This window comes from Pleurodeles waltl, chromosome 9 (genome assembly GCF_031143425.1).
Source record: "Pleurodeles waltl isolate 20211129_DDA chromosome 9, aPleWal1.hap1.20221129, whole genome shotgun sequence".
NCBI lineage: Eukaryota > Metazoa > Chordata > Amphibia > Caudata > Salamandridae > Pleurodeles > Pleurodeles waltl.
The window spans coordinates 470,692,258-470,708,928 of record NC_090448.1 but is presented as its reverse complement, the minus strand read 5'-3'; the positions used below and the strand labels follow the sequence as shown (position 1 = coordinate 470,708,928).

General features: G+C 43.8%; 1 protein-coding gene across 1 annotated transcript in view; it reads right to left on the bottom strand.

Moving 5' to 3' along the window:
- Positions 1–16,671, bottom strand: part of CDC42BPB (CDC42 binding protein kinase beta) — a 903,752-nt gene that overhangs the window by 836,371 nt on the left and 50,710 nt on the right. Inside the window, exon 2 of the mRNA XM_069207298.1 lies at positions 9,988–10,079. Coding sequence (XP_069063399.1) covers positions 9,988–10,079 — 92 coding nt within the window. The remainder of the gene's footprint in view (positions 1–9,987; positions 10,080–16,671) is intronic.

Below are 16,671 nucleotides of genomic sequence, written 5' to 3'. Positions count from 1 at the left end.
ACCTTCATTCGTTCCTGCACCTGCCTTTCAAAAAACCCTTGATTTTGTTTTTAAATGCTTTAGGTTTGTCCCGCTTTGAGACTTGTTTGTTACTGCCTTGCAGATTGACCCTGTTACATGGATTATTGCAACATTGGCCATATTCTTTAGTGTGGGTGCACTACTTTTTTCTTGTGTCTCTCCCCTTCGCTTCACACTCCATGGTGGCCAACGCGCTTTGAAGTTTCATGCAGCACAAACTCAATTGGAGGTATTGGAGTTGATTGTTTCCGGCTGTTTGGTGTCGGGAATCTCTTTTGCTGAAAAAAATGTAACTTTTCACCTAAATCCAGGGTTGTAGCAACTACGATATATTCTTGGTGTTTCGTGGCAAATGTGCTATTAACACTTTCAATAACGCATCTAAAACATTACATGGGCTGGTCTTGTTTCAGGCATGTTTTGAAGGGTAGTGGTGCTTGTTTTCAGACAGTGTGAATGTCGCAGACTAATTCCACCCTCAATGCTGGAGTTATTCACACGCCTCTGGCCCTACGAACAGGGAATCGTGCAAAAAAGATTTTTAAGAAAACATTTTTAGTGTGCATGCACACCGTCGCACACATGAGTATATAGGGAATCAAGATACGGGGAGATTTAATAGACTGAACTCCCTGCACCAAAACCTGCTGCAGATGTTGGACTTCCCTGATGTCAGTCTATCAGAGTGCCCCTTCTGTGCGACCAGCAGCACACACAGCCTGGAACGGTTCCCTTGTGTGGCAACGACTTAGTGGTCACTTCCGGTCCGGCAGGGGCAGTCCTCTTACTGAGAAAGGGGGCAGTCTTCTCCAAGTCCATACCTTTCCCTTTGAACCAATTGCAGGCTTTATAGGGCTGTACAGAGATCCTGCCCTTTTCACTACTTCCCACTGTTTATCATTCAATATGAGAGAGCTTTATGATTAGCTCTCGCTACCGTCAAATGGTTAAGTACTTTCAAGTAGAAAGCAAAGGAGAGACATCAAATCGTTTTTGGGAAGATCCTCCGTCATGAGACGGTAGGCAAGTCTTACTGTATTGATGCTTTGAGTTGGTGAATTTATGACAGTTTGTTCTGGCACTGGTCGGCCTGTAAATTGTATGCAGTGCTTATATGCGAGATTTTTGGGGGGGGCTGAAAGAAGGGACCCGAGTGGTTAAAGGCTGCAGGAGGGAAAAAGAAAAAATAACTTGTGAGGGAGAACATGTTATCAGATGATAAAGTTGGGGTGCACGTCAAGACGGGAATGTTCATAGTGTTCCTTTTGAGCTCCCAGTAAAGCACAAAAAAGTTAAGACTACCTCACTCTCCCAAGTGACAAGCTCTCCAAAAATTAAGATAAAGAATGATATTTACCAATCTTTTTAATTAAAACATTTCTAAAATATGACAAACACGTTTCTTGTCATGATGCTAGGACAATGTGACCCTTCGGAGAAGAGACATGTTATCGTTGCCTGCTTTGCAGAACAGTCCTGCTCTCAGCTAACTGTTAGGAATCCCCGAGGTACCTCCTGCGTTATCTGTCAGCATCCCCAGGGATTAGGGTTAAATCATATCTCTGTTCTTGGTTAAACCTTCATGTTTCTAAGAAAACATAATGTGCTGTGTTACACAATTGGTTTTACCAATGCTTGTTTGCTAATGTGAGCAGGTGTAGACATGTGCTTCTAATTGGGTGTGGTGACTCATCTCAACTGCTTTCCTGATTGGCCATAAATAGCAGAGTGAAGCATGCCTTCCTGCTTGGCTTTGTTTTGCTTCCTGATCTCAGCATCTGACTTGGCAGTCCAGCCCCTGCTGTCATCCTCATATTCAGGACTTTTGAGGCACTTCTTTTCTTCGTTCCTGTACCAGCTGACACCAGGCATTTCTCCAGCACACCGGAAAACACTGCAGCTAAGTGACTAGTATTCTCCAGAGAGTTTGTTCTTTGAGCGCCGCGCCTTCCTAGAACAGCTGGTGTATTTCAGACCTCCTATTTTGGCAGAGTGCTTATCTTGAAGAGATAAATGCATTTCTGAACATTCTATATTATTTTGGTAGTTACTTGCCTAAATGTGCTTCAGGATATCTGCTTGAGCTCAAGTACTTAAAAAAGCGACAGTGCAATTTTAAAAGAGCATTTACTTGACTTTTCTTTCTATAATAGCATAACTCTTGGATTTAAATTGTGTCATTCATGCCTGTGTTTCAGGTTTGAAGAATTTGCTTTTTGAAGGGTTTTACACACACACACACACCCCCACACACCCCCCCCCCCCCAAACTCTGCCATCCTAACTGTTTGAACCCAGAGTGGATATTTGTATTTCTTGGATTGTTTTTGTTCCTTTTAGTTTAACCCCATGCATACAGGAAAGTTATATGTGATATAATGAATGCCCTGGTTTGTCTTTCTTGGGCATATAATTGCAACCACAGTTCTAATTGTAGTGTGCAACAGTGAAACCAGCCCTAGTGTTGCAGTACCTATTGCTATGGTACTCAGTTTGGGTTTTTGGTAATGCAGTATTAGTAATTGGGCCAACAGTTATTTTTATCAAAGAAAAGTGCTGGAGCATCCCGGTGTTCTTCTACCGCTCCCGTGTCCATATCTGAAAGAGAGATTCAGTTTCAAGGAAGTTGAGTGCACTAACTCTACTATCACTCTGTCAACAACGACCTGCCCTCCGAAGATACAGGGTGCCTGGCTGGACCAGCAAGACTTGGCAGTGTTTTGTCTCTTTCTCTTTCACTCCCCCTTTCCTTTTGGGACACCTGCCGGGGTTTCTGTGTCCACCAGGAAGTGCAGAGAGGTGTTCCAGGAGATCGGGGGCATACCATCACCCCTGCAGACATCCTGCTTTTCAGGTGAGTGGCCCCATCTCGACACAACGACACTAATGTAACCGTGTTGTTCATGCTTACATTTCACATGCTTTAGTTAATCTAGCATTCTCGATGAGTGTTTGCTTTTTCATGGATTTTTTTTTCAGCCAGCATATTACTCATCTCCCCTCCCACTCTCCCATTTTATGATTTTCCAGTGCCGCAAGGTCATACAAACGGCAATAGCGCTATTCAAATATCATCACTCCACTGCATACAAAAAAGACAACGCCAAGAGCTCTAACTTCACAAATGTGAGACCGACTGCATTGCAAATGCTTGTTTGTGTTTCATAGGGGTGTGCAGGTAAGCATCTTTGAGGTCTATAGTTTCCATATGCTCTCCTTTTTGTATCTGTGGGATGACTTCCTGCTGAGTGGTCATGTTGAATTTTTGTGACTTTATAAACTTGTTTATGAACCTTAAATCTAGAACGGGGCACAATGATCCATCTGGCTTTAGTATTAGGAAATATGTTGAGTAGTTCCCCTGATCTATTTCTTTTTTGGGCACTATTTCTATTGCTTTTTTTCTCCAGCAACTTGTCTACTTCCTTGATTAGTCGTGATGTCTCTTCTTTTGAGGGGAACTTTTTTGTTGCTGGTGGATGTTTTTATTAGTGCTATACAACATACATATATTCTTATGTTTATGATCCAATTGCTTGAAGTTACATACCTCCACTCCTGAAGTAAGTTTTTTATTCTTCCTCCCACAGGTGTTGAATGTGGGAGATTTCGTTGTCTGGTAGTGACTTACTGGAGAAAGTTGTTCCTCCTCTTTGAGGCTGTGCTCTTCCCAATGCACGTCCCCGAAAGGACTATTGCCCTTGTGAATGATATTGACAAGTTTAAGGTGTTGTCTGTGACTGGCTTGTCCCTTGAAATCCCTGATGCGAGGATGTACTAGAAAAGCTAATTTTGTCCATTGGTTTTCTGAAAGGGGTTGTACCTCTTCTTAGGTTCCCTCAAAATTGTAAAGCAGCCATGGACTTTGCGGTCTCTTTGTATTTCTTTATTTGCTGTAAGATGCTGCTTACAGCAGTTCCAAAAAGATGCTCAACATCAAATGGGGCATTGATGATTTTTGCCTGTACTTTTAAGTTTAAATCCAGACGCCCTTAGCCAAGCAGGTCGTCGCAAAGTTGTTCCTGTCATCATCTGACGGCTAGCTGTGTCTACTGCATCCAGAGCTGATTTGAGACAAGCATTAGCAATGTTCTTACCTTCTTCAGCCAGTGCCTCAGCTCTTTTTCTGTATTGCTCTGGTAGAGGTCTCATGAGCTCTGCCATTTCGTCCCACTGCTGATAGGTGTACCAATTTAATAACGCACTGGAGTTTGCAATCCTCCATTGATATGATGCCCTTCTCTCGAATGAATTGTTTCCCCACCAAATCCATTTTCTTCCTTTCCTTATCTGGAAGGGGATCAGAAGTTGTTGGAATATTGGCCTTTTTTCTTACAGTGTCTCCAATAACAGAATCAGATTGAACTGTTCCTTTAATGTATAGAGGATCTTTTGAGGAGTGTCTATACTTCTTTTTGGTTCTGGAGGTTACAGCTCTCCAATGAGCGGGTTCTTTGAATGCCTCTTTACCTTGAGCTAGAATTCCGGGGAGCATTTGCCTATTTCCACATTTGTTGGGCAAGTTTTCTCCTCGACTGAGCGCCTTTCGACATCTTCTCTGGGGTTCAACCACCTGCAGTATCCCTTGCGTGGGACCTGAGGGGCACTTTTAATTTGGTCTTGCTCTCTGTCGATGATTTTTTTTAGGCCCCTTTTTGACTTTTAGAGTAAGGTATTTTCGACTTACCCCACTGTGTTTTATTCAAGGTTACCTTTTGTTTTTGGTGTTCCTTTTTGACGTAGATGACAGATGGCTTGACGTCCAATCCTTCTCCTAAAGCTCCCTCCAGGAAATTGTCTTCTAAGTAACTGGATAGTTTTAAGTCTTTTAGAGACAGTGAGGTCTTTTGCCTCTGCATGGTGTAGTGCACCTGCCTTTCTTTGTCTCTCGCTCTTAAGGTTTTAGGATTAAAGTTCATCAAGTCTCACAGTCGACGGTGTTGTGATTGAGCAGAAAACACAAGCTGCACTCTTAATGCTTACCCTTTTGGCCAAACTTACAATGACACTTCAGGCAAAATTAAAATAGCGTTTCCTCCATACCAACCCAAACAGGGAGCCCCTTGTCCGGTCATTGTCCACACAATTGGGTCGTACATGATCGACGTTCTTTCTCTGGTACTTTTTATCAGCAGTTATCTTCCTTCTTTTTCTACGAAAATCAACTTTTTCAACTTCTTTAATTCGCAGGCCAGACAGCCTTTGGTGATGCTTCCTGTCCCAATGGCAGAAAAAAGAAGCAGAAGATGGTGACCAATAGGAAGGGTCCGGGAAGGGCATATGACATCACAAGAGTAGGATCCAGGCACCAAAAGGTGACGATTGTTGATGCAAATCAAAAAAAAACTAAAGGAAGAAAAAGAAAAGGGACTTCTAATACTTTGAGTATTCCTGTCCCAACTACTAGAAGGTGGAATAATGCACAGCATGTTAATTCAGAAAAGATTCATGCTGCAAAACCAGAGTATAGATTAAAAGTCCTAATACTGTATCTCTGGAATGGGATGAGCTAGAAAAATAACTAAACAAAACATTTTAATCGTTAAAAAATATTAAATGGTAACATATTTTTAATAAATATTGAAGAAAACTAACTTACAGAAGATTACATTTTACCTACCTGAAGTTCCTGGAGACTAAATTTGTATTTGCTGTTCCACTCCTGCTACTCAGTAATTAGTATCTGAATTGTGAAAAATGTTAGAAGTGGCCCTCAGAAGGCCACCATAGGGTGAGTTGAATGGACAGAGATGACTCCTCTGAAACTGCCTTGGATTTGCAGGTTGAGGCTGTGAGCATCCTGTTTGACATTACAGTGGCCAATCCTGCTTGGATGTTCAATACAGCTTGACAATCGGCTGGGTCTACCACATAACACTAAGGGAGCTCTTGAAATGAATGAAACACGGATGCCAAAACAATTCTTCAGTATCCACTGTCTAGTTGCTGGAAAAGCCTTCTTTGTCCTACCAGACATCGGTCTATGGGGTTTATTGGAGGTACTATGGCTGATACAAACTATTTTCGCGTTAAATGTGGGAGGACAATAGGATTACCACAGCACTCCAGAAGCCCTCAACAGTCCACCTTTAGTGTGGCCAAAGACTTTAGTCATCTTGAAAATGCCCAAAGTCGGCATGGTTGGCCCCATGAATTTTTATCCCATTGATTAGGGCATGCCCAGGAGTAATTTTCACCCACTAGCCTGTGCCAGCCATAAATATGGCACATTCAGGCACCCATTGTATAATACGTCTGTATGTGAGTAAGAACAGAAAAGGACTGGACCTGCTATCTGTGACCTGAAAGGAACCTTGGACCTGCTCTCTTGTGTACCCAGGACAAAGAAGTGAATGGACTCTAAGGATCATAAGGCTGACCTCCTGTTAAAGCTACAGGGAAACAACAAGCAACAAGAGGTCTTTTCCTACAACTACCCAGATGACCCACAGTAACTGGACCTGGACTCGACCCTGATGTTTGGCCTCTGCCTGACACCCTGCTTGAGTCTTTGAAAGCCTCCTCTGATGTTCAGGGGTGCTTTAGTACTGTGCTACTCTGGCAGATTGGGACTAAGGTAAAATCTTTGACCAGGATGAATATGACTGGTGTATTCGACATATGCCTCATAGCAAACCGCATCAAATTGCGCATAGGTTCTGGTCAACTAGAGCCACAGACTATCATTGGGATATTGTGCTTCTTGGCAGTATTCCTATTACATTTTTCAAAATCCACATTTCCAGTTCCTCATATTGGATTTGTGTCATCATTTTGTTTAACAAATTCTGTTCTATTTTCTAAATTTGAAATTTTTATTGTTTTGCATTTCCACTTTATTACAGGTCTAGTACTGCATAAGTACTTTACACATTACCCAACGTTAAGCCTGTCTGCTCTGTGACAACTACCAAGGGGAGAGTTCAGGTTAATTTAATGACTTTAAGGGTTCACCCTGACAAGGATTGTGACTATTCCTTGAGGTGGCTATTCACCCTCTCAATTAATATTCCATTTTCTTACACCAGTGTTGGCATGAGAACACTAATGACACAAATACGTGATATTTAATTTTAAAAATATGTGTCAGTTGAGGGGCCGTAGCCTGGATACATGTCCGAAAGGACATAACTCCTTAAGGTTCAGGCCAGCCAGCTTACAAAACCCTGTAAAATCCAGCCTGAAATCAAAAAGAAATCAGCGATCTGACACTGCCCTGCACAACATGCTACTGGAACAGTGGGAATGCAGAGAGACCGCTGTCGGCCATCCCCAAATACCTAAAATGGCTACGGCTGACATGAGGCCAAAAAACAAGCCACGTGCTGTGTTGAGTGGCGGCCCGCCGTGACCCACTGTAGGAGGTGAAGTACACGGACTAGACTCTGGCCGGCGTGGGGAGGAGCTCAGGTGATTACCTAACCTGGTCTGGCATTCCTGGAGCCACATGGTGTGCGGAGGAGAGGAGTGTGCCTGGCAGAGGCAGGGAACCAGACAACTCTGGCCAGGAGAGCTGCTGATGGTGATACGGACCATGCTGCTCGATTACCGCTCCCAGCGGTGTACCCTGTGAGTTGGGACCCCGGGAGGAAAACATTGTAACGCACCTCCCAGGGGATTGAAAACTCCAGCCGGTGTAATATGGCAGCCAAGCTAGCCTCAACCACCAAGGCAGCCACTCTCTCCCTGACTGACTGTGCTCCATCAGGACCGGCAGCGCCTGCCAGCAAGCATTGAGCACCAGTGGTGACACCCAGCTGAGTGTAAGGAGGGCATCCAAAACCCTCTGTGGATAGCCTGCAGCAACATCAAAATGGCTATGGGCGAGGCACCTGAAACCCCCGTTGGTTCTCCAAGCACTGGATGGTGTAAATCTAGAGACAATGCTTCTCTAAACCTGGAGCAAACTCCCTACAAGGGCCTCAACATTACAGCTGCTTGCAGCTGGACAAAGTTCTCTGCCATCCTTGGCATAGGAGCTTATTTATCCTCCACTTTGGCCAGCAGAAGACTGAGACCGGGTAATATCTGGAGCCTGTCTGAGTGATCCTACTGGCGAGGCTAAAGAGAACCTGCTCACACCACTTGCGTTCAACTTGCCATGCCCTACATAATTGCCAGGAACCTACCCCATAGGCCCTAGAGGCATTTGATGCACTCACTCTGGTGTCAGATATACCCGCCCTGCACTGTATGCAACTGCTCCCCCAGCTGAAGCGGACAGGTCGACAGGAGGGCACTTGCAGGACTGCCGCAGGAGAGGGTGCGGGTGTAGACTGCGTCGGAGGGGGCATCTTCACCTGGGCGGCACTGTTCTTCCCGCTGTTGCCCCCGCTGTTGACGTGGAAGGGGAGACTTTGACCCGGTGCCCCCGGAGACCTGCAGGCTGAAAGAGCTTGTATCCAGAGAGGTTCAGGCGCACATCGATCCTCCACAGCACACCATGGGCAAGGACAATGTTGTCGAGGTAGGGCTAAACTTGCATCCTTGACCTCAGAAAGTGCACTGCCACCATTCCCATCACTTTCATGAATTCTGTAGTATATAAAAGGCATTAGAGAAGTGAAAATGGTCCTGTTTCACTATGAACCTTTCGAAAAAGCTGAGGGGCCTGCAGAATGGGTACATGGAAATAGGGATCCTGCAGGTCGAATGCCACCATCTATTCTCCAGGGTCAAGGGCACACAAAACCTGGCCAAGTGTGAGCATTTTGAATTTCTTCTTTCAGAGTAAGGTATTGAGAGAATGCTGGTCTAAAATAAAACAAATGCAGACTGGTGTTACAGACCTCTTATTTGCCCCCCTGGAAAGGGGAGGGAGCGGGGGCTGGTGGGGAGGAGGCTGTTGTGGGACATTTGAGGGGTGGGATTAGCTCCAATGTCTAGGCAGACAGGCCACCCATTTCTCCACAAATAATCAGCCCTGGTATCTAGTGGGCCTACTGTTCCCTCACACACACACACAGACACACAGGGCAGATTAAAGGTAACAAGCCTCCAATATGACCCCAGAGGAGCAGAAAGACACTTGGCTCGGAGGGTAGCTCCCTCCCTCAAAATATAGTCCCTGGTGGTCTAGTGGGTTTTCTGCCCCCGCCAGTGTCAGACTGGAGGAAGACATCTCCAATCTGCCTCCAACTGGGGGGCAGAAAGACTGCTGGGGCATTTTAAAAAGGATGTGGGCTAGGCCCGATGCCTGGGTAGGCCTCCCCTACCCATTTATGGCCCTATTAAAAAACAATCCCTGGTGTCTAGTGGGTTTTGTGCACCTAGGGGCTGATTGGTGGTTAGAACCTCTAATCTTCCCCCGGGGTGGCAGAAAGACTTTTAGGCCTGAGGGAGGGAGAAAGCATTAGCCCATTGTGAGGGGCTGCTCCCCCTCTAACATAAAGTGTCCCTAGTGCCTAGTGGAGTGGATCCCTGCTTGGCGATTGCCCTCCTGTGGCCATCCCCAAACCGGGATCCACTAGAGAAAGGTACCATTGAAAAGGGGAGATTATTCTCCTTTCCAACGATACCTCTCCTGTGTGCTTCGGTGCTCGGATTAGCTTTGTTTTGATTTGAGGTTTGGTACATGCAGAATGACAGAATAGAGCATCTATGCAGTAAAGGTGACAATATACAAACTGATGTGAGACGTATTAGATTATAGAACATGCACATTTGATACACATGATTTTGTGACAATGCATCTTCATCACTATGGAAGTGAACGGCTGCAGTTTCTTTCTGTAACATGGAGTCTTTCGCAGTTGTGCAACAGATCTGACACATGGCTCGAGTGCTTAAAAATGTTCTGCCTGAAAGTCAGGCAATGTCCCCTCTTGAATGATTTAAAAAAATTAGAGGACGGATGCCCCTCTAAAAAAATGTCAAAATAGCAAAACAAGATGGCATTTCAGACACAGTTTAGAAAATATTTTGTAACAAAGAACAATGCCCGTTTACAAAATGGCTGGGATCTTACCTCTCCAAACGCACCACGCCCAATAACTTTAATTATTTCAAAATCGTCTCGATGAAGTTGCATTTCCTTCACCATCTTTGTAAATGGTTTGGCTGCAAAAGTAATAAAACACTTCCATTAGCTTAATTACAGTGCCAAGCAAATAAATAACTCTAATCTTATGCAAGATTACAAGAAAGAGTTCTACAAATGTATTTAGCCTCAGGCACTACCTACTATGAGTAAATAAGTATTCCATATAAATTGCTGTTCTATATTTAGATATTAACATGGTGTTTGCTATAAAAGAGATGTATGTAGTTTCTTCAAGCCATAACTCACTGTATTTTGAGCTGCAAACGATACATTTAGCAATTTAAAAAAAAGAATAATAAAATATACAGTTCTACGTTTCAAAAGCAAATAAATATATTTCATGGGTTGGAAGCCAACTTCAGATCATGATATAGGGAAATATATTAAATAGCAAACGATATAATTATGTAGGAAAGTTAACAGAATAACAAGTGGAGGAGATTTAAGCATCTGCTACGATTAGACAATTAAGACAAGCAACTAAGTACATGCTTAGATAGTAACATTGACCTTTTCTAAACTATATATATTACAAACTGAGACCTACTATAACTCACTTTCCGAAAGCTAAACTGAATATTAAATAAGCTTAGTGGCAGCTGGTGGACTTTCAGACTCGTAGGAACCACCTACTTACCATAAAACTGCACCAGGGTGGTAAGCCCAGTCCACCTACTGCTCTCCACCTTTCTTTTCATCGAGAAGCCTGTGATGGTTAAAGCCTAGTAGTACACTCTTCAGTCCAATTTTAATTGAAATTAAATGCATCTCCCTAACCTTTAATCTGCTACTTTCTTTACCCAGTATGTCCCTAAAGAGTACATTCCTCATACAATACGACAGAGAACATTAGGAAGAGCAACAAAGAATGGTAAGATGAATAATTCTCGCCTTTGGGACATACTGGCTTTGCCATTGTCTTTTGGCAATGCTATCCAGTGCCTCAGAAAAGCAAAAAGTATGTTGTGATTGCTGCTCGTGGTCACTTCATTCTGCTTCTGCAGATATATGTAATTACATAATTGTGGGCATATGACAAAAACGCACAAGAACTCTCATGGCATGCTTAACCAAAAAGCAAAAAAGGTTCCCTAAAAGTGAGCAGAGGAAATATACAAGTTAGCCAATCAAAGGGAGAGTACAGACACCGGAGTTCATGCTACCAGGTCGGGGAAAGTCAAACTGACAATATGTTGAAAACATGCGGCCTTATTAGCGGCTGTTCGTGACAACAAACGAAAACAAACTACTCCTCTATGGCAAAGAACAGTCATCTTCTGATTCAGTTGTACATCAGTGATTTCCCTCTTTCAATATAGTTAAAAGTTGCATGTTTCTTTTTTTATGGTAATCAGAGAAGCTGGTTCCACAAAGTAATCGCTGCAATGACCTCAAAAACTGACCAGGAGTGTGGAATTTTAATAAAATATGTACCCACAGAAGGGCCAAGATTTACCAGAAGTCTACTAGTCCTGTTGAAAAAAATTAAAAAACGTATTCGTTTTGATGCGAGGCATTAGGGGATAAAATATGTAAATTTCTCATATCAGAGCTCTATTAGTAGTCTTTTTAATTATGTAAGGACTCATATTATATTAGGGCTTGGATTTTAGCAATGCTCAGACTTGGCCACCTTTCTGCTAATCTACATACAGGGGCTGAAAGTAGGTGGGGAAACTAAAATATCTATCGGTATTCATCAACTGTTCACAAAATTCTTACTCACAAAAAAATTGATATTTACTCAACCACGGCAAGTGAAACTTTTTTTTAGGGGAGGGGGGAGTGAGTTTTGTGGAAAGTGGATTTGCAATCCATATTCAGAATTTCACGAGCAAAAATATGTATGCAAGTTCGCTCATGAGAAAATGGATATCACAAAAGTTTGCTTGAGCTTCTGTGTCTGTAACTCTTGTGAATTCCTGAAAGTCAGAACTCTGCACAACACACACCTGTAGGCACACGTTTGTGACTTTTCCTGTTGCTCATAATGGTTTTACACGACATCGAATGTAATATTTTGTTTAATTTTAAATATTAACATGCATCAAGTGATTAATCAAGAAGTGGCATCCTAATGTTTTTTATGTTGTTAGTCTCTAAAGAAATATCATTATTAATGCAAGTCACTTCTAAATAGTCACACTATTATAAATAAAATCTGGTAGTGAGAAAAAATAGATTCAAGCATTTGTTAGGCAAGACCTGGCATTCCTTAGTTTCAACGCAAAGCAATCTAATTTCTGATTAGTTAATAAAGTTAAATATTTCTCTGCCACACATTTCTACTGCGTTAAGACCTCAATTTGTTGTGGTTTCTAGTTTAATGCACCCTTCGAAGTCTATTTAATAAAGAAGGATGCTGCAAAACCTGCATATAAATTGCATAATTTCCAGCCACTAGATCCAGATAGCCATGCAATCTTGTCTGACGCTGCCAGAGTGCTCAAAAACAGGACACAACTGTTTGCATTCTTCAGAGCACATCTAGAAAAAATAATGGACGTATGAACATAAATTAACTATTAAAGTACTTTGCTAAAGGATGCCAAGCAAGCTGATTAGTAGAAAGAACCAGGACAGTGTGGGGGGGGGGGGGGGGGGGGGTGATGAACGAGCAGGAGAAAGAAAGAAGGGGGAAAGGGGAGGAAAGACGAAGAAGAAGGAATAAGAGTCGTCAGAGTACGCGCAGGGGAGTGGAGCGATGCAATGGAGAGAACCAGAATGTCGGTGAGCCGGGATGAGTCGGGGGGGGGGGGGGGGGGGGGGGAATACTAAGCAAAGGATAGAGGCCGCGGTGGCCATATTATGTGCCATGGGTATGTACCACAGGATGACACGGAATGCAGTGATGACAAGGGAGGATGGAAAGAGAGGAGGGGGGGAGAAGCGAAGAACGAGGGGGATAGCAAGAAGCAGGAGTACACGTCTAGACACAGTAGAATATTAAGAAAAGGGGGGAAAAGTGGAGAGGTGGAGGTGACTGAGGGGGGGATAAAAGGGGAGATAAGAGGGAGGGGAGGGGGAAGGCTGGGGGAGAGTATTTCATGGAAATGAGAGAATGGGGGCAAGAGGAGGGGAGGAAGGCTAGGGGAAACCTGTCAGTGAGGAGGTAGAGTTAGGCCCAAACGCAGATATGTGCCTATATGTAGCTAGGACACAGCGGGTGGAGCGGGCGATGTGTGTGTGTGTGTGTGTGTGTGTGTGTACATGTGTGTGTGTACATGTGTGTGTGTACATGTATGTGTGTGTGTACATGTGTGTGTGTGCCGCAACGCACCCTGGAACAAGTCATTAGTAAGGGAGCACTCAGTCATCCGGTGCCGAGAGGAAAGGGGCACTCGTCTGAAGGATTACATCCACCTTATCCTGGAGGCTATAGATAGTTTGTTCATGAGAGGCAGCTTGGTACATTGCAGTGATCCATTCGCCATGAGAAGGGGCAGTTTCTGAGCGCCAGTGTCTGAGGATACACAATTTGGCTGTGGCCAGTGCTGTGTGTAGTAAACGTTGCTATGGTCGGGGAAGGTCGTCCAAATCACTGGTATCATGCAGCAATAAGAGAGAAGGGGTGAGAGAAGGCAGTAAGGGTAGTGTTTCCCTAATGGTACACCCCACAGATCGCCAGAAAGGTTGGGTGGCAGGGCAATCATGCAAGATGTGGGGTAAATCGCAACGGGTGTGGGGGCACCGCCAGCAGGAGGCATGAGATAGTAACCCACCAGACCGCAGTTTCTGTGGAGTCCAGTACCAATCGTGTAGTGTCTTGAAGAGACAGAATTTCAAGCAGGCCTCCCGAGCCCTACGATCCCTTGCCTCGATCAGATCTGCCCAGTCCTCCAGCTCATATTCTGTCTGAAGTTGTGCCTGCCACTTGTCTTTGAAAGAGACCAAGAGGGGAAGGGAGAATAGATGACGGTTCAGTAGGGCATGCATTTCAGAAATGACTCCTCGGAAAAGATCCCAGGTTTCCAAGTAGTGGAGCACTGAGTATTGGGAGAGTCGCCAGGGATGTGTCCCCATGCGTCTCCCAAGACAGTGTTTGAGCTGTCTGGGGCACCAACAGGAGGAAGGATGGATGGATGATTGGAGATTTATACATACATACACACACATTTTTGTAAAAATGTTATCATCGATTACAGAGTACAAAAATACACACACATAGTGGCAGCTGCCACTAGGTAGTAATAATTAGGACCTAGTTTCTATACAAAAAGGTTTTTTTTTTTTTTTTTTTTTTTTTTTTTATAAACTTACCCATATCTTTAGCACCAGTTGATGAACCTTCACAACATTTTCAAAAAAAAAGACGCTCACATCAACGTCAGCTGCTGTTGGGAAAGTTTCAGGGTGATTCGTCAAGCGGGGACCGAATGTGCTTTCTCCATGTCAATTCTCATAGGATTTTAGGTCTGCAGCCCAAACCGTTGGGCGGAATTACACCATATTTGGGAGAAAGAGAGCTCTTGGTCCAGAAAGCGCCCTTTTTTTGTTATATGGTGTAAATCCATTCAGTAGTTTTATAGATATTAAAACAAATTCAAATATATATATATATATATATATATATATATATATATATATATATATATACACACACACACACAAAGGCTCAGCATAAGATCGGGAGGATCGCAGAGATCTGATTGGCTGGCCAACACTTCAACAAGGCAGCCATCTTGGGACTTGGCTTCAGCTCAGCCCCCGGAAAAAAAGATAAAAAATAAGAAAAAAGGGGGCATAGCGACCCGACCAGGGCCAAAATCACTTAAAAAAAATAATAATTAAAGGCAGAAATGCTCATTTTAGTAAAGCCCCCGGGTGCGCCTGGCTCAGGGGGCCCCCCCTCCTGGGCTTAATCATGAATCAAGGACTGCCACCTCCCAGGGACAAAATATTTTAGGTATAGTAGTTCTGCAGACTACCCGGACCCTGTGGAACGCCACCCCCCTGGGTAAACTGCTTCAAAATAAGGACGGCAACAAAAGGATCACTCTGACAAAAGCAGTAACCAACTGACCTATTCACATTATATGCAACTTGTGATCTGCATGGTAGACATTCTTTGCAGCGGGCATATTAACCCTCTGTGCTAGCGCTACCTTATGGATCAATTATCAATCAAGGAGGTGTCTTTAAATTTTTATTGTCGCCTGAAAACTGCTGGAGGCAAGAAATGTGTCAGCAGGTGCATTTGAAACCATAATAAACTTGCAAGTACAGCACCTCCACCCGAAGTCAGCACCCGGTGCAGTGGCACTGTTGCACTGCCCTAGAGCCAGGCCTCAATATGTATTCAGACTGGCCCCTGGGGGATGGGGTACCCTGGGCCAAAATTGGCCAGGGGAGGAGGGCCAGACAGCCCTCTCCCCCAATATGAAACCCCATCAGACATCAAACTTTACCTGGAAAGTGTCCTTTTTCTGGTCTAATGTAAATTTGTTCAGTAGTGTTTGAGATATTAATGTTTTTAAAAAGCGGAGAGTGGGCTTTAAATGACTTACGCTTTTGTAAATCGCTGCCGGTTTTTAAACACTCAACTCATGCCTTTTGATTTCTATCAATTACATTTTGAAAGTTTGAACATAAGCACTCAAAACTCTGAAATCGGTAGTCAGGTAGAAGTTTTATACCGTGAAACAAACAGTTGAAGTGCCATGGCAGGCCACGATCAGAAGTGCCCAACCTCAAGGGAGTGCTAAAAGGTACCCAGAGGTGTAGAAAACGCAAACCTAACAAACTCCAGCACTTATATATCACTGGAGAAGACACTGGGGAAGGCTCTTATGGAAACAACATAGGGGAGAACCGCAGAGGTTAACTGGCAACTTCAGTGATGTGTCAAAAACAAAAGGTAGTGAATAAGACTATCAGGATAGCTCTGCTAATCACAGTCAAAATGGAAAAACGCCAGCAGCCAGTTCAACTTAATGCTCAAAGATGGCCCACTGCTATATTTATGGAAAAGTAAAGTCATTACAAAATAGTAAAAATTAAGAAAAATAAAAAGCAGGAAGGGGCGTGAAAGCAACAAAAAGAAGGAGAGGAGTGGAAAGCAATGGAGTAGAAGGGAGGGGTGCCCAAAGAAAAGAGTAACTGGTGGGAGAGACGAAAAGCAACTGAATAGCAGGGGCTTGGGAGAATAATGGGAGTGGGAGCGCAATGGAAGAGGTAGGGGGAACCAACAATCATGGGACAAGCATGGGAGAGCACAGATAGGAGCTGAGGGGAAACAAAAAGTAAAGAACAGCAGGGATGTGTGGCACAGCAAAGGAGGGACTAGTAGAGGAAACAAAAAGCAACAGAAGAGCGGGTAAGGGTGGGAGAGCAAGAGGAAGAATGAGGCCAGTAGTATGCACAGCAAAAGAGGGGACAAAAATATTAATCAATACAAGGTAGAAAAAGGAAAAGACACGTACTCACATGGAGTGCTGAAAGACAAGGACCTAACTAGTTCCTTAAATGTAAGCACAGAAAAGGTACAACTCCTTTAATCAGAGACCCAATAAAACAGCAGTGTACAAGGGTGAGGTCGTGGAAAAACAGCATGGGGACGCTCAAAGCTGTCTCACTGCTATTTCAGATACCCCACCATTAAACTCACAG